Source organism: Oncorhynchus masou, chromosome 20, assembly GCF_036934945.1.
Source record: "Oncorhynchus masou masou isolate Uvic2021 chromosome 20, UVic_Omas_1.1, whole genome shotgun sequence".
Taxonomy (NCBI): domain Eukaryota; kingdom Metazoa; phylum Chordata; class Actinopteri; order Salmoniformes; family Salmonidae; genus Oncorhynchus; species Oncorhynchus masou.
Window position 1 is genome coordinate 17,414,640 of NC_088231.1, and position 23,265 is coordinate 17,437,904.

At 43.9% G+C, this 23,265-nt stretch overlaps 2 protein-coding genes across 2 annotated transcripts in view; one reads left to right on the plus strand and one right to left on the minus strand.

The window, feature by feature from the left end:
* Positions 1-369: 369 nt before the first annotated feature.
* Positions 370-23,216, minus strand: sgms2a (sphingomyelin synthase 2a). Its single transcript, XM_064926602.1, has 6 exons — positions 22,963-23,216; positions 10,217-10,824; positions 9,703-9,820; positions 7,407-7,560; positions 6,509-6,675; positions 370-937 (listed from the first exon to the last, which is right to left on the minus strand). The coding sequence occupies exons 2-6, from the start codon at positions 10,669-10,671 to the stop codon at positions 752-754; spliced, it is 1,080 nt and encodes a 359-aa protein (XP_064782674.1). The 5' UTR covers positions 10,672-10,824; positions 22,963-23,216; the 3' UTR covers positions 370-751.
* The window catches only part of papss1 (3'-phosphoadenosine 5'-phosphosulfate synthase 1), a 49,061-nt gene continuing 27,800 nt past the window's right edge, over positions 2,005-23,265 (plus strand). Inside the window, exons 1-2 of the mRNA XM_064926600.1 lie at positions 2,005-2,284; positions 10,902-10,961. Of these exons, the coding sequence (XP_064782672.1) occupies positions 10,935-10,961 (27 nt within the window). The 5' untranslated portion in view covers positions 2,005-2,284; positions 10,902-10,934. The remainder of the gene's footprint in view (positions 2,285-10,901; positions 10,962-23,265) is intronic.

The following is a 23,265-nucleotide window of genomic DNA, read 5'->3' on the forward strand; positions in this document are numbered from 1 at the left end:
AACGGGTGGTGTAATTGGTGCGTTGATAGATGACGAAGGCAAAGGGGTTGACCCATGCGAGCTTCATACTTCTCGTATCTGCACTTTGATTGGACAAAACTGAAGTCAACGTGTTCTTTTTTATTATGAAGGTATAAATTATGGTACATTAGGACACACAATCATATGAGACTAAAGACTAAATGCACATTGAATGCAAATTAAATTAATACACAATTAATATAAAACATTGAAAACAAACATCTTAAAGTTTGCAATTTAAAATTGCATGCATTTGTATTTAAAGGCACATTTTGGAAATTATATATTTTTAAAGTAGTTAATATTAATTAAATCTAATTGATGTAAACGTAATAATGTATAGCTCTATAAAATTCTATTTTTATTTTGGAGTTGAGTAAAGCTGCAAGCCAGTGGCAAAGCGCTGCATGACATTGCAACATGTTGACATCAGTTGAGTTTGTTACAGTAACATTCACAAGAATAAAGAACATTTTCAAATAAACTGACCTCATAAATAACACACATTGTAGTGGTGAAGTACACAAGGACCCAATGTGGACTATGTTATTCTTCTCACATACTTTCCCTATATGACCATTTCCTCACAAACTTCAACTATCCTTCACATAATACTTTAAATCACATAATAGAGCATAAATACTGTATGAATACAAAATAGGTTGGGGTGTTCAAAGCAACACTGGCGGTGAATGCCTGGTGAACACGACCCTGAACTGGGGTGGAGTCCCTACTCCTCCCGCAGGCTCTGCACTGCACTGTACTTCTTACAGGAGTTCTTAAGACAGGCAGGGGGCCAGGTGATTGGCCAGCAGAAGGAGCAGGGCACCTGGGTCTGCACGTTCCTCTCAAAGAAGTTGAACACGGGGTTCCACCAGGTGTTGGTGAGGTAGTTGTTGGGCGAGCACCGCAGGGCCTGTCAACAAAAACAACAGACAACTTAAACGTGAGCATTACATCATAGGAGACTTCAATCGCTGGTACTGATACCACCACCAACACAGTGCTGTGGATGATGCTCTACATGGTCGTGTATCCAGATATCCAAGGTACTACATCAGAAAGAGGGGTGTGGAGGACCAGTTCAATGGGACCTAAAGAGAACTCCTTGTTGAAGCATGATGTAGTACAGTACCCAATCATAATGCTATGTGTAACATATCCAGTGTCCTGTTTCCCAATGCTCGTTGCTTTGTAATAAGGATTTCCATGTCATTTGTACCTGTTCACACCACAGAGAGGGTTCAGGCGGAGATCGATGCAGTGGTGGGCCCAGACAGGGTCCCGTCTCTCACTGATAAAGGCAGCCTGCCGTTCACAGAGGCCATGATCATGGAGGTGCAGAGGATGACTGTGGTGGTCAGTGAAGAACAAATTCTTATTTACAATGACAGCCTACCCCGGCCAACGTTAGGCCAATTGGGCGCCGCCTATGGGACTCCAAATCACGGCCGGATGTGATACAGCCTGGAATCGAACCAGGGACTGTAGTGACGCCTCTTGCACTGAGATGCAGTGCCTTAGACCGCTGCACCACTCGGGAGCATTAGCACAACAAACAAAGACAAGAGCCTTACTGAAGAATAAATAGTCCTCTTTTTATTTATTTAGTCTTTTAGCAGATGCTCTTATTAAGAGTAACTTACAGGAGCAATTAGGGTTAAGTGCCTTGCACAAAGGGCACATCTAAAGATTTCACCTAGTCAGCTAGGGGAATGGAACCAGCAACACCTTTCAGTTACTGGTCCAACCTATTAACCGCTAGGCTACTACCCAGTGTGGCAAAAGCCACAAAAAAATCAGACCCATCCCTCAGTGGCCGGTCCAGATCCAGAGCCACATTTATGGGCTCGAAGACCAACTATTGACTGGGGAATAAAATAAGAAACTGCCACAACAGCATGCGACCAGCAGAGGGAGCCAAATGCACAGGAACTACACGTACTGAGCATTAAACAAGAACCAACCTACAGGAAGACTGAGGAGGAGTGGTATGAACAGACCTACCAAACCAACACCCCAACGGAAGAATACTGTGCTGTAGGAACTAACATTGGACTAAATGCTACATAATCTTGAGCACGCGGCAAGTAAAAGTGGCAAGGACATAATGTAATGGCACACTGTGTTAAGATAGGGGGAAGATGTTTGGGAGTGCAATCTCACTGAGTGTCTAAAAGAGGTATAAAAGGAGGAGAGATCAGTGCCTAGACATGATCCTCAACCCATATGATTTGGACATCATAGAGAATCATCAGACAAGGTAAATGACCTTTACTATACTCTGTTTGTATTGACTACTTTGACATCAAGGCACGAGCAAACTATTCACTGGTATATCTTAAGAATTGTGTTGTACACTGGAAGCTCACACCACATAAAAAGAATAAGAGAACAAGGTTGTGAAAGAGAGAACTTCACCCCTCAACAGCGCGAGGCGTAGAGAACTCTTGGGAGCAACAAGTTCCATCTTTGGTGTGTCAGTGACAATTGCAGTTTGGCAAGATTGAAAAAGCCCAGAAATAAGAAATAAGCCTCGTAGTAGCAGAGGGTCGATAAAAGGGAATCAATCTAAACAGTTGGCAGTAAAAAGTGTAACCATAGGAAATTACACATATGAGATGGACAAAGTGGCATAGTTAAATGAAAGAAAAGGATATAGTATTATAAACGTATGCATATGAGATGAATAATGAGGGTAAGTAACATTATATAAGGTAGCATTGTTTAAAAATATATTTACATCATTTCCCATCAATTCCCATTATTAAAGTGGCTGGAGCTGAGTCAGTGTCAGTGTGTAGGCAGCAGCCACTCAATGTTAGCGGTGGCTGTTTAACAGTCTGATGGCCTTGAGACAGAAGCTGTTTTTCAGTCTCTCGGTCCCAGCTTTGATGCACCTGTACTGACTTCTGGATGATAGCGGGGTGAACAGGCAGTGGCTCGGGTGGTTGATGTCCTTGATGATCTTTATGGCCTTCCTGTAACATCGGGTGGTGTAGGTGTCCTGGAGGGCAGGTAGTTTGCCCCCGATGATGCGTTGTGCAGACCTCACTACCCTCTGGAGAGCCTTACGGTTGAGGGCGGAGCAGTTGCCGTACCAGGCGGTGATACAGCCCGCCAGGATGCTCTCGATTGTGCATCTGTAGAAGTTTGTGAGTGCTTTTGGTGACAAGCCGAATTTCTTCAGCCTCCTGAGGTTGAAGAGGCGCTGCTGCGCCTTCTTCACGATGCTGTCTGTGTGAGTGGACCAATTCAGTTTGTCTGTGATGTGTATGCCGAGGAACTTAAAACTTGCTACTCTCTCCACTACTGTTCCATCGATGTGGATAGGGGGTGTTCCCTCTGCTGTTTCCTGAAGTCCACAATCATCTCCTTAGTTTTGTTGACGTTGAGTGTGAGGTTATTTTCCTGACACCACACTCCGAGGGCCCTCACCTCCTCCCTGTCGGCCGTCTCGTCGTTGTTGGTAATCAAGCCTACCACTGTTGTGTCGTCCGCAAACTTGATGATTGAGTTGGAGGCGTGCGTGGCCACGCAGTCGTGGGTGAACAGGGAGTACAGGAGAGGGCTCAGAACGCACCCTTGTGGGGCCCCAGTGTTGAGGATCAGCGGGGAGGAGATGTTGTTACCTACCCTCACCACCTGGGGGCGGCCCGTCAGGAAGTCCAGTACCCAGTTGCACAGGGCGGGGTCTAAACAGAGTTTCGGGAAGGACCAAGGGAATAGAGCTTTAAGGTAAATATATGGTTATTTTCTTTGTTTAAGAGTTATAAGAAGTGTGTTAAGCAATTTACATTTGCAATATTATCTGGCATAGTATAGTGCATTAAGGATTGATTGAGCATTATTGATGTATTGGGACTTAGAACCATTGAATTGTAATAACGTGTATAAGACAAAAAACAGAGTGACTTAATAAAAGCTTGAAACTTTGACAACTAGGCCAGATTAACGATCTGGAGAGCAAACGCCTTTGACATTCTCACTGAACAGAAAGTGGCCCTGGTTATAGGTTAAAGTGATTACTAAAGAATATTTCATTGTGTGGACAAGTCAATACATATAACAATACTAGTTTCCATGTGACTACTAGCTGACGAGCATAATAACTAACAGAAAATAAGTTATTAGGTATTGATATATAAGAGAAGAAGACCCAAGGTAAGGGAGTATAGGAAGAATCTATAAACAGAAAGTAATAAAGTCCTCATCTATCCAAGGCCCCATACTAGACCGGGAAATAAGGGAGTGACAACGTGTACGAAGGAACAAACCCAACTCACGCGAAGGGCCATTACGAATACATAGAAGGGTCGGTAGGGCCACACGGCAGGGCCCTTGTTACACCGAAGTGACTAAAATCCTAAAGTCCTCTGCCTAGCCAGAGGACGGGGAAGAGGCTTTTGCTGCAGGCGAAAGGGCAAAGGTCAGCACCGTGACACCAGCCAAAAACAATGGTAGACTTTGGCATAAACATTTATCAATAGTAGTAATATGGATATGTAGAACATCTCCTTATGTGCAATTCAATAATCAATGAAATTGTTGACAGTCAGGCAATTGACACAACTATAAGGGAAGGATCTGAAATAGTAAATGCCAGGCCCTATTATGATGCCAGTCTTAGTTTTGACCAGCAGAGGGAGTAACACCATGCCAACACATTATAGCACTTCTATAACCTACACGTTGTGATGACACTGCTATCAAACAAACGCTCACACTTGTAATTCACAGAACTATGGGAGGTTTACACAACATTTCCCTGAAACATGAAGGTCATTACGTTAACATTAGGTTAATCATTATGTAAACATGCAGAAAGCGGTCGTCTTTTGAGGTGAATCTCACAGGGTGGGTAGAGCCATCTATCATGATCCTAGCCAGGCCTAATGGATGAGGAAGAACTCAGTCGTGTAAACACTGTGGTAGGTGGCTCAGAAGTGTGTGTGAGTGCTTCTGGCATTGCACACACACACACACACACACACACACACACACACACACACACACACACACACACACACACACACACACACACAGTTAACCTTGTGGGACACAGAATTCAGTCCCATTAAAAATCCTATTTTCCCTAACCCGTACTCTTAGCCTAAACCTAGCTCATAACCATAAAACTAACCCTATCACCTTACCCAAACCCTTAACGTAATTCTAACCCTAACACTAATTCAAACCTTAACCCTAAACCCCCTAGAAATAGCCTTTGACCTCGTGGGGACTAACATCATGTCCCCAGTTGGTCAAATTATTGTTTGTTTACTATTCTTGTGGGGACTTTTGGTTTGGAACCATTTCTTATTGGTCTATTAACTTATCACCTGGTGATTTCACCAGGCAGGCAAAAACTACATCCCACTAAAATTGCCTGAAATTTCAGCCTGCCTTTTCAAACAGCTCTTACATTACAATGGCATTATCATAATTTCACATATTATTCCAACCTCGGTGTCACAATATACATAAAACACAGGTAAATCAAGTTTTTGACTGCACTGGGCCTTTTAAACTGCTGTATTGCCAGCATTTTCTTGCTCATCCACCAATAGGTCTACAGAGAAAGCAGTAGGGACTGAACAAACTGCTTGTCAAATAGGACACTTTTTCTATTTGATCTCATTCTCACTGGTGGGTGTAATTAAATTAATATTGTAAAGAAGATTCTAAAGCAGCAGTATTCAACTCTGACCCGACGAGATCCAGAGCCTGCTGGTTTTCTGTTCCACCTGATAATTAATTGCACACACCCGGTGTCCCAGGTCTAAATCAGTCCCTGATTTTTGGGGAACAATGAAAAAATGCAGTGGAGCTGGTTTCGAGGTCCAGTGTTGAGTTTGAAGGTTCTGAAGCCTGGTAAGCCGTTTCTGCTGGATAGTATCAGTCCATCTGCAGTATCATCAAGAATCTACTTTATCATATCTGTCCATCTGCTGTATTATCTATCTGCTTCTACTACATGACAGTATCATGTCACCTGGACGTTGGCCATGGTGTGGTACCACCAGAAGAGAACCGATTACTCTATCCACATCACAGGAGGTTGGTGGCACCTTAATTGGGGAGGACGGGCTCGTGGTAATGGCTGGAGCGGAATAGGTGTATAGGTGATCTAGAATAGGGGATTCCATTTGTTCCGTTCCAGCCATTATTATGAGCCGTCCTCCCCTCAGCAGCCGACTGATCAATACCTCACCTGGATGACCAGAGGAGAATGTGTCATTTATTGTTAAGATGTTTCACTGTCACATACACCAGATAGGTGCAGTGAAATGTGTTGTTTTGCAGGGTCAGCCAAAGTAGTACGGCGCCACTGGAGCAAATTAGGGTTAAATGGCTTGTTTAAGGACAGATTTTCACGTCAACCTTTCAGTTACTGGCCTACCCCTCTTACCCCTAGGCTACCTGCCACCCCATTACTATATCTAGTATCAGCATCATTCTAGATTCTACAGTGTCAGCATGTCACCTGGACGTTGGCCATGGTGTGGTACCACCAGAAGAGGCGTGAGGTGATGAAGTAGGCCACCACCACATCCACACTGTAGTGTTCGTGGGCCACCAGAATACACACCACTCCCACAGCAGCCAGCAGCCAGCACATCAGGTGGTACCACCAGAACGTCCGCGGGGAGTCTGGACGAGACAAAACACACACAGGAGGTTCTTTCATTTCATTAACCTGGTCAATGTTGAGTGGATGGCCATATAAACATATGAGTCTGGAGCAGAGAAGGGGGGGCGAGAGACGCACACAGGGAGTTGTGTATGTCATCAGTAAGGTTTGACGTTGCATCCTCTTGAACAAGTCCCCTACAGGAGGGAAGGTAATAGATCAGGGCTGTCAAACTCATTCCATGGAGGGCCTTCTTCCAATTAAGTTCTAGACAACCAGGTAAGGGGGGAGTTCCTTACTAATTAGTGACAAGAGAGAAGTGAAAACCCACAGACAGCCCCTTAGAATTAGTTTGACACGTGTAATAGTGCAGGGTTTCCCAAACTCGGTCCTGGGCCCCGCTTGGGGACCGTTTTGTTTTTTTGCCCTAGCACTACACAGCTGGTTCAAATTATCTAAGCTTGATGATGAGTTGGTTATTGAAGAGGGGGGGGGGGCAGGGTTTGGGAAGCACTGTAATAGAGGATCAGGCCACACCTGGAAAATGTCCCTCCATCAACCAAATGTATATCTGCCCGGGAACATTACTACATAATCCAGAAAATGTTCAGAGATCATGATGCTGTAGCTATGGGACCTTGTTTGACCTAACAGATAATCTAACCTAGATGAGAATATGATATACTTGTTAGTTATCAATAATGAACAGTATTTAGATGTGTGTGTGTGTGATATTTTATCCAGCACTCACACTCTTTAATAAACAGGTAGGTGAGGGTAAGCATGACAGTGTGTCCGCTGTAGAGGAAGTCACCACACATGAGGTGGGAGCCGGTGATGGACAGACCGCCGCCGGAGATCAATGTCAGCACACGCTGCATCTTAGCGTGAGAGTCTCCATACAGCTGAGAGAGAGATAGGCGGGAGAGAGAGAGAAAGGGGGGGGTTGAGAGAGAAAGAGATAGGAGAGAGAGATTAGCTTGACAGACAATACAAGCAGCTTCAGTTAGAAGAATAAAGAACATTATACAGAACGTCATTGTAACATCACTGCAACACAAACGATGTTCCCGTGTGGCTCAGTTGGTAGAGCATGGCACTTGCAATGCCAGGGGTGTGGGTTTGATTCCCATGGGGGACCAGTACAAACAAAATATTAAAAGTATGGACTCGCTACCGTAAATCGCTCTGGACAAGTCCATCTGCTAAATTACGTACAGTTGAAGTAGGAAGATTACATACACTTAGGTTTGTCATTAAAACAATTAGGACATCTACTTTCAACAGCTTGGGAAATTCCAGAAAACTACGTCATGGCTTTAGAAGCTTCTGATAGGCTAATTGACATAATTTGAGTCAATTGGAGGTGTACCTGTGGATGTATTTCAAGGCCTACCTTCAAACTCAGTGCCTTTTTGCCATCATGGGAAAGTCAAAAGAAATCAGCCAAGACCTCAGAAAAAAAATTGTAGACCTCCACAAGTCTGGTTCATCCTTGGGAGAAATGTCCAAACGCCTGAAGGTATCATGTCCATCTGTACAAATAGTATGCAAGTATAAACACCATGGGACCACGCAGCCGTCATACCGCTCAGGAAAGAGACGCGCTCCGTCTCCTAGAGATGAACATACTTTGGTGCGAAAAGTGCAAATCAATCCCAGAACAACAGCAAAGGACCCTGTGAAGATGCTGGAGGAAACCAGTACAAAGTATCTATATCCACAGTAAAACGAGTTCTATATCGACATAACCTGAAATGCCGCTCAGCAAGGAAGAAGCCACTGCTCCAAAACCGCCGTAAAAAAGCCAGACTGCAGTTTGCAACTGCACACGGGGACAAAGATCGTACTTTATGAAGAAATATCCTCTGGTCTGATGAAACAAAAATAGAACTGTTTGGCCATATTGACCATTGTTATGTTTGGAGTGAAAAGGGGAGGCTTGCAAGCCAAAGAACACCAACCCAATGTTAAAGCATGGGGGTGGCAGCATCATGTTGTGGGGGTGCTTTGCTGCAGGAGGGACTGGTGCACTTCAAAGAATAGATGGTATCATGAGGGAGGAAGATTATGTGGATATATTGAAGCAACATCTCAAGACATCAGTCAGGACGTTATAAAGCGTGGTTGCAAATGGGTCTTCCAAATGACCACAAGCATACTTCCAAAGTTGTGGCGAAATCGCTTAAGGACAACAAAGTCAAGGTATTGGAGTGGCCATCACAAAGCCCTGACCTCAATCCTATAGAAAATGTGTGGGCAGAACTGAAAAAGTGTGTGCGAGCAAGGAGACAAACAAACCTGACTCAGTTACACCAGCTCTGTCAGGAGGAATGGGTTAAATTTCACCCAACTAATTGTGGGAAGCTTGTGATAGGCTACCCGAAATGTTTGACCCAAGTTAAACAATTGAAAGGCAATGCTATCAAATACTAATTGAGTGTATGTAAACTTCTGACCCACTGGGAATGTGATGAAATAAATAAAAGCTACTATTATTCTGACATTTCACATTCCCAGTGGGTGGTGTTGATCCTAACTGACCTAAAATATGGAATTCTTACCAGGATTAAATGTCAGGAATTGTGAAAAACGGAGTTTAAATGTATTTGGCTAAGGTTTATGTAAACTTCCCACTTCAATTGTAAACGTTTGGAAGTGTTAATATGAGCCTGTGTTAATGGATAGAATTGTACCTATCCAATGAAATTGCATTTAAACTCGCCAGTGTCGTCATCTTTCTCCCATCAGATCACTGTACCACAATACCCAGAAAACCTCGATTCCCCGGGGCATATATTTCCAATCGAACTCAAGACCGGATGCGATAATGTTTTTGTCTCCAGGGTTCGAATTCAAAATTGCTTTTTTATGAGCAGCTATTGAGCATGGCAGGCAGATCGATATGAGTTCTGGAGGGAGCCAGGATGAGATCACGGCAGGACGTGGTTCACATGCCACAGCTGAACACACACACACACACACACACACACACACACACACACACACACACACACACACACACACACACACACACACACACACACCTTGGGGGCACAGGTGAAGTGATTGCCGGGTACAGGAAGGGTTGTGATGTACATGGTGACGCAGCGGTACAGGTAGAGGGTGCCAATCAGGAAGCAGAACCTCCGACCTGCAATCGACCTGGAAACAAAAGGAAAATAAATGATGTCATCAAACAGGCCACTGTTAAAAGGGCTGTGGAACATTTCTCTTGGACATAGAACAGTGGAGGCTGCTGAGGGGAGGACGGCTCATAATAATGGCTGGAACGGAGCCAATGGAATGGCATCCAACCATGTGTTCGATGTATTTGATACCATTCCACCTCCCCAATTAATTCCTCCCCAATTAACGTGCCACTAACCTCCTGTGACATAATAATAATGAAAATGTCATGTTCAGCATACCGTAGCACTTCATATAGCCTACAATCACTGTCTTATACTGTTAAACCTGAATGTTGTATAGTCTGGTTAGAATTTCACATACATGGGGATAGCCTTTGACACAGATATCCCAAGATAACCGTTCTCTTACTTGTATCTGAGGAAAAGCCACTGTATAACCCAGATTCCCACCAGGAGCATGCCGTTGATCTCGGTGACCGTGAACGCCCACTTCACCCGGTCGATGTAGTCAAAGAACTTATCGGGCAGTGGCGGGCTGTTCTCCTTCTCCGGGACCCTCTCGTGGACGACCGTGATGACCACGGTGGTCAGGACCAGGTTGAAGATGGCGTAGAAGAACGCGATGGCTGTCTTCCACCACTCCATGGGCAGCCGGTTGCCCTTGGCGTCTGGCAGCGAGATCTTGACGTAGTCCCTGTGGTGCCCGATGACCTTGCGTAGGCATCGTTTCGTGTCCTCCGGAGTGTTTTGCCCGTGTTTGGGGCAGTTGGCGTTGGGGAGGACCCCAAAGACACTGGCGAGGACCCCGCTCTCACCATCCATGCCTGGGTCCAGATGGGATGCAGTCGGGTCCACGAGCGCCATGGTCCAACACTGTCTACTGTCCACACACCAATGAAGAGCTCTCTGGTTCACCCAAAGTCAGCTAGTGCCTCTGAGGGCCCTGGATAAATAGGAATTAGTCCTTGTTGTTGGGCTTACTGTATTTGGTTTGACTGAGGCAAAGATGTCTTCCCCCTGAAGAAGAACAAGAAGTTAGGATTTCAGTTTCATTTTGGTTCAAAAGGTGTTTACTGTGTGCTTGTTTCCTGCAGGAGAAAGAAGACACTGGAGAGACTTGAGCCGTTATGGAAGGATGGAATGCCTATCTGTGGGTAATTACTGGCTAATGTTCCCTCATTGTCTTCAATTTGGCTGGAGACAGACAGGTCTGTTGGAAACTCATGACAACCTCTTCTCATTCTTCAGTTAACAACAAGCAGCCAGACAGTACACTACTATCCACCACCATTCAATTAGCAAAAGGACAGTTGTAAACTGAGATACTAATTAATAATACCAGATGTCAAGGAAGTCATCATTGCGAAATGCTAGTAGGCTACATATGTAGGATCTTAATCTGATCACTCTGTCGCGGAGAACGTTCCTGCAATGCAGGACATTTAAAATGTGCAGTATATTTGAGGTTTAAAATGGCTTCTGAAATTTGTCATTTCCAATTTGAAGTTTCAGACTTGATTCTGCCCATCAAAAAAAATGTATCAAAACCTACAAACATTTCCATTAAATATAATCCACATAATAATTCAAATTTCCAGGATTATCTTCCTGCTATATCCTGCTATATATTAAAAGTAATTTCCTCACCATCTTAAATAAGCATGCCCCTTTCAAAAAATGTAGAACTAAGAACAGATATAGCCCTTGGTTCACTCCAGACCTGCCTGCCCTTGACCAGCACAAAAACATCCTGTGGCGGACTGCAATAGCATCGAATAGTCCCCACGATCTGCAACTGTTCGGGGAAGTCAGGAACCAATACACACAGTCAGTCAGGAAAGCAAAGGCTAGCTTTTTCAAACAGAAATTTGCATCCTGTAGCTCTAACTCCAGTTTTGGGACACTATAAAGTCCATGGAGAATAAGAGCACCTCCTCCCAGCTGCCCACTGCACTGAGGCTAGGTGACACGGTCACCACCGATAAATCCACGATAATCGAATGTTTCAATAAGCATATCTCTACGGCTGGCCATGCTTTCCTCCTGGCTACTCCAACCCCAGCCAACAACAATCTGGACCCTCTCTTTCTAAAATTATCCACCGCCATTGTTGCAACCCCTATTACCAGTCTGTTCAACCTCTCATTTCTTCCGAGATCCCTAAAGATTGGAAAGCTGTTGCGGTCATCCCCCTCTTCAAAGGGGGTGACACTCTAGACCCAAACTGTTACAGACCTATATCCATCCTGCCCTGCCTTTTAAAGTCTTTGAAAGCCAAGTTAATAAACAGATCACTGACCATTTCGAATCCCACCGTACCTTCTCCGCTGTGCAATCCGGTTTCCGAGCCGGTCACGGGTGCACCTCAGCCACGCTCAAGGTACTAAACGATATCATAACCGCCATCGATAAAATACAGTACTGTGCAGCAGTCTTCATCAACCTGGCCAAGGCTTTTAACTTTGTCAATCACCGTATTCGTACTGGCAGACTCAATAGCCTTGGTTTCTCAAATGACTACCTCGCCTGGTTCACCAACTACTTCGCAGTTAGAGTTACGTGTGTAAAATCGGAGGGCCTGTTGTCCGGACCTCTGGCAGTCTCTATAGGGGTACCACAGGGTTCAATTCTCGGGCCGACTCTTTTCTCTGTATATATCAACGACCTCGCTCTTGCTGCTGGTGATTCCCTGATCCACCTCTACGCAGACGACACCATTCTGTATACATCTGGCCCTTCTTTGGACACTGTTAACCAACATCCAAACGAGCTTCAATGCCATACAACACTCCTTCCGTGGCCTCCAACTGCTCTTAAACTCTGGCAAAACCAAATACATGCTTTCAACCGTTCACTGCCCGCATCCACCCGCCTGACTAGCATCACTACTCTGGACGGTTCTGACCTAGAACACGTTGACAACTACAAATACCTAGGTGTATGGCTAGGCTGTAAACTCTCCTTCCAGACTCATATCAAACATCTCCAATCCAAAATCTTTCAATTTGCAACAAAGCCTCCTTCACTCACTCCGCAAAACTTACATTAATAAAACTGACTATCCTACCAATCCTCGACTTTGGCGATGTCATCTACAAAATAGCTTCCAATACTCTACTCTGGATGCAGTCTATCACAGTGCCATCCGTTTTGTTACCAAAGTGTTGGCTGGCCCTCGCTACATATTCGTCGCCAGACCCACTGGCTCCAGGTCATCTACAAGTCTATGCTAGGTAAAGCTCCGCCTTATCTCAGCTCACTGGTCACGATAACAACACCCACCCGTAGCACGCGCTCCAGCTGGTATATCTCACTGGTCATCCCCAAAGCCAACACCTCTTTCGGCCGCCTTTCCTTCCAGTTCTCTGCTGCCAGTGACTGGAATGAATTGCAAAAATCGCTGAAGCTGGAGACTTACATTTCCCTCACTAACTTTAAACATCAGCTATTTGAGCAGCTAACCGATCGCTGCAGCTGTACATAGTCCATCTGTAAATAGCCCACCCAATCTACCTACCTCATCCCCATATTGTTTTTATTTACTTTGCTGCTCTTTTGCACACCAGTATCACTACTTACACACCATCATCTTCTGCTCATCTATCACTCCAGTGTTAATCTGCTAAATTGTAATTACTTTGCTACTATGGCCTATTTATTGCCATACCTCCTCATGCCATTTGAACACACTGTATATAGACTTTCTTTTTTTCTATTGTGTTATTGACTGTATGCTTGTTTATTTGTTGTTTCTGTCGCACTGCTTTGCTTTATCTTGGCCAGGTCGCAGTTGTAAATGAGAACTTGTTCTCAACTAGCTTGCCTGGTTAAATAAAAATTAAATAAGATAAAATATCAAACTAGCAAATCCTATATCTGTATGTCCCTTTCATTACTAACTCGTCAACTATCAGCTCCTGTCCTGTGATTTAAATAGTTTAAGTTTAAATACCACATTTTTTCCCCAAAACACCTGCCAACCTTCCAGGCAAAAAAAAAATTGTCGTTTCTCTAAATAGGTAGTCCAGGGATGATGCCAGAACCAAAATAGGAATCACTTCCCCAAAAGATTTCAGAATGTAGCCTAAGCAAGGCTGCTGGTTTGCAATAGAACATGCAATAGAACATTAGTACATGAAAAGCCATGGCTCCATAATGATGATTTAGGATTAGGATGATGATGAGCAGGGAGGTGGTGGAAACTTCCAGATGTTTACTGTGATTCCACTACTCTTTATACGTAGGATTAGAATGATGATGAGCAGGGAGGTGGTGGAAACTTCCAGATGTTTACTGTGATTCCACTACTCTTTCTATGTAGGATTAGAATGATGATGAGCAGGGAGGTGGTGGAAACTTCAAGATGTTTACTGTGATTCCACTACTCTTTATATGTAGGATTAGAATGATGATGACCAGGGAGGTGGTGGAAACTTAAAGATGTTTACTGTGATTCCACTACTCTTTATATGTAGGATTAGCAAATTAAGAAGATAGAGTTTACTGTACTAGTCATTCCTGGCTGTATCAGCTTAAATGTTCCTTTTATCAAAATGCTCTTTGTGGTGTTTACAACTGCAGGCTACTCTAGGGTGTTGACGTGAGTGTTTATTTTAACCTTTTGTAGTTGGATATTTCCCAGAAGCACTGGCTCATTTACTCTTTGAAGGCTCTTATTTTGGTGACTGACAATTGCACCAGACAGCCTACTTCTCAGACCTGAGTTCAAATACTATTTGAAACCCTATTGCTTTATTTGTGGTTAATTGAGCTTGCATGGCTTAATGGACCAATAGAATAGTCCAACCCACCTGGCATTCCAGGCAGACTAGAGCAAACATTCAAAAGTATTTGAAAGATTTCAAATAGTATTTGAACCCAGGCCTGGGGCTTTTATTTGACTGCAAGTTTGTTCTTCTGTCAAGGAGGATCTGGAACGCTGATCAAACCATTTATAGCTCCGCCACGGCAATGTAGTTCTCTTTCTCTTTCTGTCCTCCCCTGCCTGAGATTATATACCCAGCCTCCTCTCTATATCCCCAGCTGCCAGGAGCGGTCCAAATGCAGGCTTCACATGTATAGACTATATGTTCTGCAAGACTGCCTCAAGTAGTTACAGTGTAGAAGCTGCTCACTGTATACCATGTCACATGGCTTGTGTCGTCCACCTTGCAAGGATGTTAGGAGATACAGGAAAATGGCGATTGGTTGGGAGATGCATGTAGTACATCTGTATGTAGTTGCTGTATGAAGTGTGCTGGCTGGACAGACTGTCACTGTACTGTAGGCTAGATCTGAGACTTGAGAGAGCAGAGAGAGAGAATAGGTAGAGCGAGAGAGAGAGGGAAGAATTAGGAAGAGGGGAAAAAAGAGCCAGAGAGGAGAGGTAGAGAGAGATAATAAGTAGAGAGGAGGTAAACAAAGAGAGAGGAGGGTAAGGAGAGAAGAGGGAGGTAGACATAGATGGGTAGAGAGAGAGGGAAAGAGAATAGGTTGAGAGGTAGACAGATGGGAGGAGAGAGAGGAGAGAGAGAGCGAGAGGGGTGTCTGTGGAATGACTTAGAACCTATGGATTCTCTCTCATAAAGGGAGGACACCAATCAGAGGGGCTTTGTCCCGATGCACAAGAACACACAATCCCATTGTACCAGCTGTCAATCCAGGTAAAAGACACACACACACACACACACACACACACACACATGTTCAAACACACACAATGCATAGACACATTACACTGACTGCACTGTACTTTGAGGTTTCTTTGAGCTAAGAAAAGAGAGCCCAGCCCACTGCTTATCCAGCTCTCAAAGTGAGGGCATCTGGCTTGATTGAAGAGTCCTAAGCTAAGTATAACCTCTGACTCCAAGGCCTACTACAAATGAAATCTTCAGCCAGGGGGTGGATGGATGACTGAGACCACGGAGTTGGTATCCTCTATCACAGATACAGATGACAGTCTTAGTATAGGGAGGCTCCAGTGTACCTGTGAGATTCACACGGCCAAAGTGTGTGTGTAACCTGAGACTGACTGAAACTTGGACAGACACACCTCTCCTGCATCACATTCCTTCAGGTGCACACACACACACACACACACGCACTGAGAGCAAGGGGTCGCCTTCTGAAATTCAAAGTGAATTTTTCTCTGTTGTCTTTAATTATTAGAGAAAATGTTATTGCAACCACATGCTTAAACTCTCAAAAAGTGAACAACTGTAGCTACAAAAATAAAGAAATGTTCATTTGATGTGGGAGTAATATATAGTTTACTGTCAACTTTCCAGAGGTGGACAAACTAGCCAAAACAAAGGACCATGACTTACCTAAAGCCACAGGTCCGTTGACTAGTGGTTTCCATTCACGCACCAGAATAAAGCACAGATTCTTGGACACAGGACCATGAGTTTATTTGGGACTGAGCCCTTTTTCTTGTTTCTTCTGGGTTGAAGGGAACCCCCATTTAAAGCATCCATGAGGTCTGAGGTGTTAAATCCTGGTGCCAGGTCCTTACTAACTAGTGTGTACATATCTGGGATTGATTTAGTGACTCAAAGGGGGTGATAATAATGGTTGGTTAAATACATGTTTCCAAGTTTAGTTGTTTATTGAAACTGAATTGATATGCAGACTTCACAGACCATGTTGAAACTGAATTTAAATGCAGGCTTCACATGTATAGACTATATGTTCTGCAAGACTGCCTCAAGTTGTTAGTGTAGAAGCTGCTCACTGAACACCATGTCACTTGGCTTGTGTCGTCCACCTTGCATGGACGTTAGGAGATACAGGAAATGGAGGAATAATAATTCAGAACTTTACCTTGTGTTTGTGTTTATTCTTAAGTTAAAAGGAATATATTGTGTTGTTTCATATACTGTAGAGGCATGTTATATTTCCGTAGGTGGACCATGTTCTTAGAGGTATTTTACCCACTAGGTGGAAGCACTGCACAATTTTATGTATGGTTTTCAAATTGATGTAGTTCTGTCCTTGAACTGTTATTGTCTATTAAATGTTCTGTATTATGTCATGTTTCATGTGTACCCCGCGCAGAGTAGCTGCTACTTTTGCACCGGCTAATGGGGATCCTAATAAAATACCAAATGGTTAGGCCAACACAGTCCACACGCTGCCTGTCTACCCACCCTAGATACAATTTCCAAACTGGTATGAACAGGTCCCTCAGAAGAGAGGGCTACTCACGGAATTTGAATAGCAAAGTAGAGTACTTTGCAACTGATCCGAAATAGGCTGCATGCTGGTGTTCCAACTGAGCCTTCTAGTGTACTGTTTAAAGAACTGTATGGTGGTGTCGTAACGTTGCCTTAGGCAGATTGACCCGACAGTACAAAACATGGTTTCATTCACCAGGGAAAATCGCCCCAACAGCAACACTGAAAGAGGAAATGATTAAGTAATAAGGCCCAAGGGGAAGTGGTACATGAGCAATATACCACAGCTAAAGGGTGTTCTTAGGCACGACACAACACGGAGTGGTATAGTAAAAAGGAAGAGTGCGCAACACAGCATGGTATAGTATTCCACTATTCCAATACAGGAGACATGAACCAAAAAGGATGCCAGTAAAATGTACTTTAAATGGGGATCATCTCTGCCTGTTCATGCTCTCTACCTCTTTTCAGTTCATGATGTGAGAGGACTTCAGAAATGGCCCTTTTCTATTCTCCTGCACTTCAAAAGCTTCTGCCGCCTTTTAAAAGGTGCGAGTGCATCTCCGGCTTCCAAAATGCATCTTATACTGAACAAAAATATAGAAATGCAACGTGTTGTGCTGAATTATTTTTTTTTAACCTTTATTTAACTAGTCAATTCAGTTAAGAACAAATTCTTATTTTCAATGACGGCCTAGGAATAGTGGGTTAACTGCCTGTTCAGGTGCTGAACAACAGATTTTTTACCTTATCAGCTCAGGGATTCAATCTGGCAACCTTTCAGTTACTAGTCCAACGCTCTAACCACTAAGTTACCTGCCGCCCCGAGATCTCAGAAATGTTCAATGCGCACATAAAAACATTCCACGGGTCACCACAATCAGCTCGTTTCAGATAGAACACCACCTTCCTGACTCACAGATGTTTCGCTTTCTCTTATGTAACAAACTTCTGAGAGGATGGCTGTAAACCAATAACTACGGTCCTGACTGTTGCTCTCTGAACAAAGCTCTATTAGGAATCCTATATCAGTAAATGATATAGACAAGTAACCACATCAAAGGCAACATGTCCTTGTCAAGAAACCTTCTCTGTCTCCTCTTCTTCTGTAGTGCTGAGGCCAATACTCAATGTTTTGATGCTTCACTCAAGGCTATCAATCAATGGCAGGTCCCTCAATGCTCTCTCAAGGTTACAGACAATGCAGAGAGCATCATAAGGGCTAAAATATGCTACAGGGCTTCTATGAGTAAGTAAAGGTGTGGATATAAGTCTATAATTTATTTCTATTCGTATTTACTGTAACTAATATTTTTCAGATGAGATTGAAGATATTTCTTTCCAATGGTGTCCTCCGCATGACTGTACTGTGTACTGACCTGCAGGTCAACAGATAGCTTCTCCACCAGGCTAGTTTTCCACTGGCCCTCCCAGATGTGTGCACAGCAAAGCCTGTTTTCCAGCAGTCCCTACTGCTGCACCCAGTTCTCTCTCTGAGTCTACAGGGATGGGTGGCGATGGGAAAACTGGCAGTCAAACCTATCCCACATGCTCACAGACTGAGTAATGGATGGCACTCCACTCTCCTCATGTTAGCTATACTAGCTATTTCTAGAGGAGCCGCCCCAGTTGCCATGAAAGCTGTATTTTACTCTAGAGGAGTCGTGAAACTGCGGCCACCATTTTGGGTCCCACATAATGACATGTTACATGACAGCTGTCCAGTTATTTAGTCAGATTCACCATCAAAGGGAGGGTTAAAAATAAAGCAGAGTCAGTACCAGAAGTGACTCGCCACTGTGGAGATCAGAGCTCATCATAGTGAAGAGTCCCATCCAGAATACTATTTCCCTAACCCCTAACCTTAACCCTAAAACTATACCTAACCCTCAACGTAACCCCGAACACTAACCTTAATTCTAACCCGAATTGTAACCCTAACCACTCCTAAAATAGCATTTTTCCTTGTGGGGAGTGGAAAAATGTCTCCACTTGAGGATAGTTAAACACACACACACAAACACACAGCTCCCACAGAGAAAGAAACATACACTATTCAAGAGCTTTGCAGTTTAGTTTAGAAATGTTTGGAAAGCAATCATCATCATATCTGAGGAGACATTTTATGGGGAGCTCTAAGTGGACTATGATGCTAAATGCAGGTTCGAAAATATGGATGTATGTTTATGTGAGAGCAGTTAATTAGCATTTTTAGACAGTGGTTTACATACACTGTGAAGGCTTTATGGCACAGCACACAATAATGGGATGAATGATGGCAGGGCAGGAATCAGTGTATGTCCTTTCCCACTGTCCAATCAATGCGGTTGATTTAAATAAGGTTCAGTCAGTGAATAGATAAATGCACAGTAATCAATATGAGGTTCTGTCAAACAGAGGAATATTGACGTATCGTTGTCTGTTAATAACACCTTTTTAGAAACAACCCAAATTTCCACATTTACTTTGCCTTCTTCAATTCTCTTAGATTTGAGCTCTTAATCATTGAGTCTTCTTCTTATTGCAGTGATCGCTCTCTTTCTCCGATGCCTCTCCTTCTCACTCAACAATAGGGGCAACAGCATTGGAAGGTCAGCCAATTTAAATCCGTTTACCAAATTTTTACCAGCATGTCACATGTGCAACCAGAGTGAAAAAATCCTAGACCACCTGTACTCCACACATAGAGACGCATACAAAGCTCTCCCCCGCCCTCCATTTGGCAAAATTTACCATAATTCATCCTTCCTATTCCTTCTGAAAGCAGGAAGTACCAGTGACTCGCTCAATACGGAAAGGGTCAGATGACGAGGATGCTACACTACAGGACTGTTTTGATAGCACAGACTGGAATATGTTCCAGGATTCATCCAATGGCATTGAGGAGTTCTCCACCTCAGTCATCGGCTTCATCAATACGTCCATTGATAACGTTGTTCCCACAGTGACTGTACGCAAGAATATCCAGCTATGCCCTCAGACGAACCATCAAACAAGCAAAGAGTCAATTCAGGATTAAGATTGAATCCTACTACACTGGCTCTGACGCTCATCAGATGTGGCAGGGCATGAAAACTATTACAGACAACAAAGGAAAACCCAGACGCGAGCCTACCAGATGAGCTAAATGCTTTTTATGCTCGCATCGAGGCAAGCAACACAGTAGCATGCACGAGAGCACCAGCTGTTCTGGATGACTGTGTGATAACGCTCTCGGTAGCCGATGTGAAAAAACCTTTAAACAGGTCAAAATTCACAAAGCCGCTGGCCAGACAGATTACCAGTACGTGTACTCAAAGCATGCGCAGACCAACTGTCAAGTGTCTTCACTGATATTTTCAACCTCTCCCTGACCGAGTCTGTAATACCTACATGTTTCATGCAGACCACCATAGTCCCTGTGCCCAAGGAAGCGAAGGTAACCTGCCTAAATGACTACCGACCCATAGAACTCATGTCCGTAGCCATGAAGTGCTTTGAAAGGCTGGTAATGGCTCACATCAACAGCATCCTCCCGGACACTCTAGACCCACTCCAATTCGCATACCGCACCAACAGATCCACAGATGGCGCAATCTCAATTGCACTCCACACTGCCCTTTCCCACCTGGACAAAAGGAACACCTATGTGAAAATGCAGTTCATTGACTACAGCTCAGCATTCAACACCATAGTGCCCACGAAGTTCATCACTAAGCTAAGGACTCTGGGACTCAACACCTCCCTCTGCAACTGGATCCTGGACTTCCTGACTGGGGCCCCTCAGGGGTGTGTACTTAGTCCCCTTCTGTACTCCCTGTTCACCTGTGACTGCATGGCCAAACATGACTCCAACACCATTAAGTTTGCTGACGACACAACAGTGGTAGGCCTGATCACCGACAATGATGAGACGGCCTATAGGGAGGACGTCAGAGAACTGGTAGTGTGGTGCCAGGACAACAACCTCTCCCTCAATGTGAGCAAAACAAAGGAGCTGATCGTGGACTACAGGAAAAGGCGGGCGGAACAGGCCCCCATTAATATTGACGGGGCAGTCGTGGAGCAGGTCGAGAGTTTCAAGTTCCTTGGTGTCCACATCACCAACGAACTATCATGGTCCAAACATACCAAGACAGTTGTGAAGAGAGCACAACAAAACATTTTTGCCCTCAGGAGACAGAAAAGATTTGGCATGTGTCCCCAGATACTCAAACAGTTCTACAGCTGCACCATCGAGAGCATCCTGACCGGTTGCATTACCGTCTGGTATGTGCAACTGCTCGTTATCTGAACATAAGGCGCTACAGAGGGTAATGCATAAAGCCCAGTACATCACTGGGGCCAAACTTCCTACTGTCCAGGACCTATATACTTGGCGGTGTCAGAGGAAAGCCCATACAATTGTCAGAGACTCCAGTCACCCAAGTTATAGACTGTTTTCTCTGTTACTGTACAGCAAGCGGTACCGGAGCATCAAGTTTAGGACCAAAAGGCTCCTCAACAGCTTCTACCCCCAAGCCATAAGACTGCTGAACATTTAATAAAATGGCCACCAGACTATTTTCATTAACCCCCCCTCCTCCCTTTTGTACATTGCTGCAACTTGTTGTCTATTATGTATGCAAAGTTACTTCACCCCTACCTACATGTACAAATTACCTCAACTAACTGGTACCACCTGCATATAGCCTCACTATTGTTATTCTTATTGTGTTACTTTAAAAAATATATTATTTACTTTAGTCTATTTGGTAAATATTTTCTACACTCTTCAACTGCACTGTCGGTTAAGGGCTTGTAAGGAAGCATTTCATGGTAAGGTCTACACTGTATTCGGTGCATGTGACATAAAGTTTGATTTGATTAGCATTGTAACGTTCAAGCCTGTCTTCCATCAAGACATAGGACCAAATAACATGTGCATGTTCCTACTCTTTTACATGGAAAAATAATTCACCGGCAGCACATAGCAGTAACTTTACCCTTCCCCCTTAGAAGACCAACATGGGCAGGTCTCCGGGCGGCTGAAACCACTCTGTTACACCCTGGTGGCTTAGCCACACATGGGTGGGTGCCTGGTGGATAATTTCAGGGTATGGAGACTGCCTGGGTTCCAGGGCGCTGCGGCGGGGGTGTGTCTGTGTGCTGAGCAGCAGGTCTCCACTTTTAACATTTACTTTTCAGGAACAGCCCTGGTTAGTTAGTAGGACACAGCACCCCCCACCTTCACTTACCACTATGTCCTAAAAGGGGCACCAGGGTGAGGTGATGGTTCCACCATGGAAATAGTCATTATAATTTTAACGGTTCCATGAGCTGTTCTGTCTCTTGTAACTCAATGGAAGGCCATTTCCAGACTTTCATAGACCTGCTGCAATTGGAAATGGGCCGGTATTGGATTAATGTAATGTAATTATAAGAAGAAACATTTGAACATCTACTGTAGCCTACGTCATTGGCTTGTACATTAAACGTATTCTATTCAAATACTGTATAGTTAGCATAGTTTAGACGTTCAAAAAGAACATATCACCTGTAGAAGTGTGCCTTGTCTACAGTATTTCCTGTTCCACGTCATGCTGCCAATGAATGATAACGAACCTGTTCTCTTGGCCCGAATAAAGTATCTTCACATGACATCACCATTTCGTGCACAGTATTAGGCTAGTATTCTTTCACCACTGAGGCATCTTTGCTTGCTAATTTAATATTGGGAAAGATCATGTTTTAATTTGGAAACTAGGCTATTTGGAACTGTCCATGACTATAGGCTACACAGTGAATGAAAGAAAACGTATTTTGTTGTCGAACTACAATGACGTGACCTACTGGCAACATAACATAAATTGGCGATACCAACCTAGATCACAATAATTATCTTCACACGTTGTAATATTAATTCCATATGATGCAATTCACTCTAGGCTATTTAGTAGCCTAGCATACGTGCATTTGGTTATAATTCATTTTATATAGAGCATATCGTTTATCAACCTACCTGTCTTGCTTGGGATCCTCTCCAGTTGTGCGCCTTGTTCTTTCAGCGATCAAACTCCTAATGTTTACATGGCTGAAATGAACTCTGTCTTTGAGCGTGCGCTCCTCCCATATGCAAACATACAGTGGTCCAACCTCTCTCTGTATTACTGTACAGCCTAGCCTACAGTCAGCTGCAGAAACTGTCGCCAAAAACATCACTTATTTACGTACCTGCCCACTCCTTTGTAGAAAGATTATTTAATAGCAAGCATACAATTGTTTCACCTGACCAGAGGTGATAGACATGATAAAGCAACCTTCC

Bases quoted from the DNA above. Each gene is read 5' to 3' on its own strand.
- sgms2a (XM_064926602.1), bottom strand. From the start codon at position 10,671: ATGGCGCTCGTGGACCCGACTGCATCCCATCTGGACCCAGGCATGGAT. The intron at 9,821-10,216 runs GTAAGAGAACGG...TTTTGTTTCCAG, and splicing joins TGGCTTTTCCTCAGATACAA to GTCGATTGCAGGTCGGAGGT. The intron at 7,561-9,702 runs GTGTGTGTGTGT...TCTCTCTCTCAG, and splicing joins ACTTCACCTGTGCCCCCAAG to CTGTATGGAGACTCTCACGC.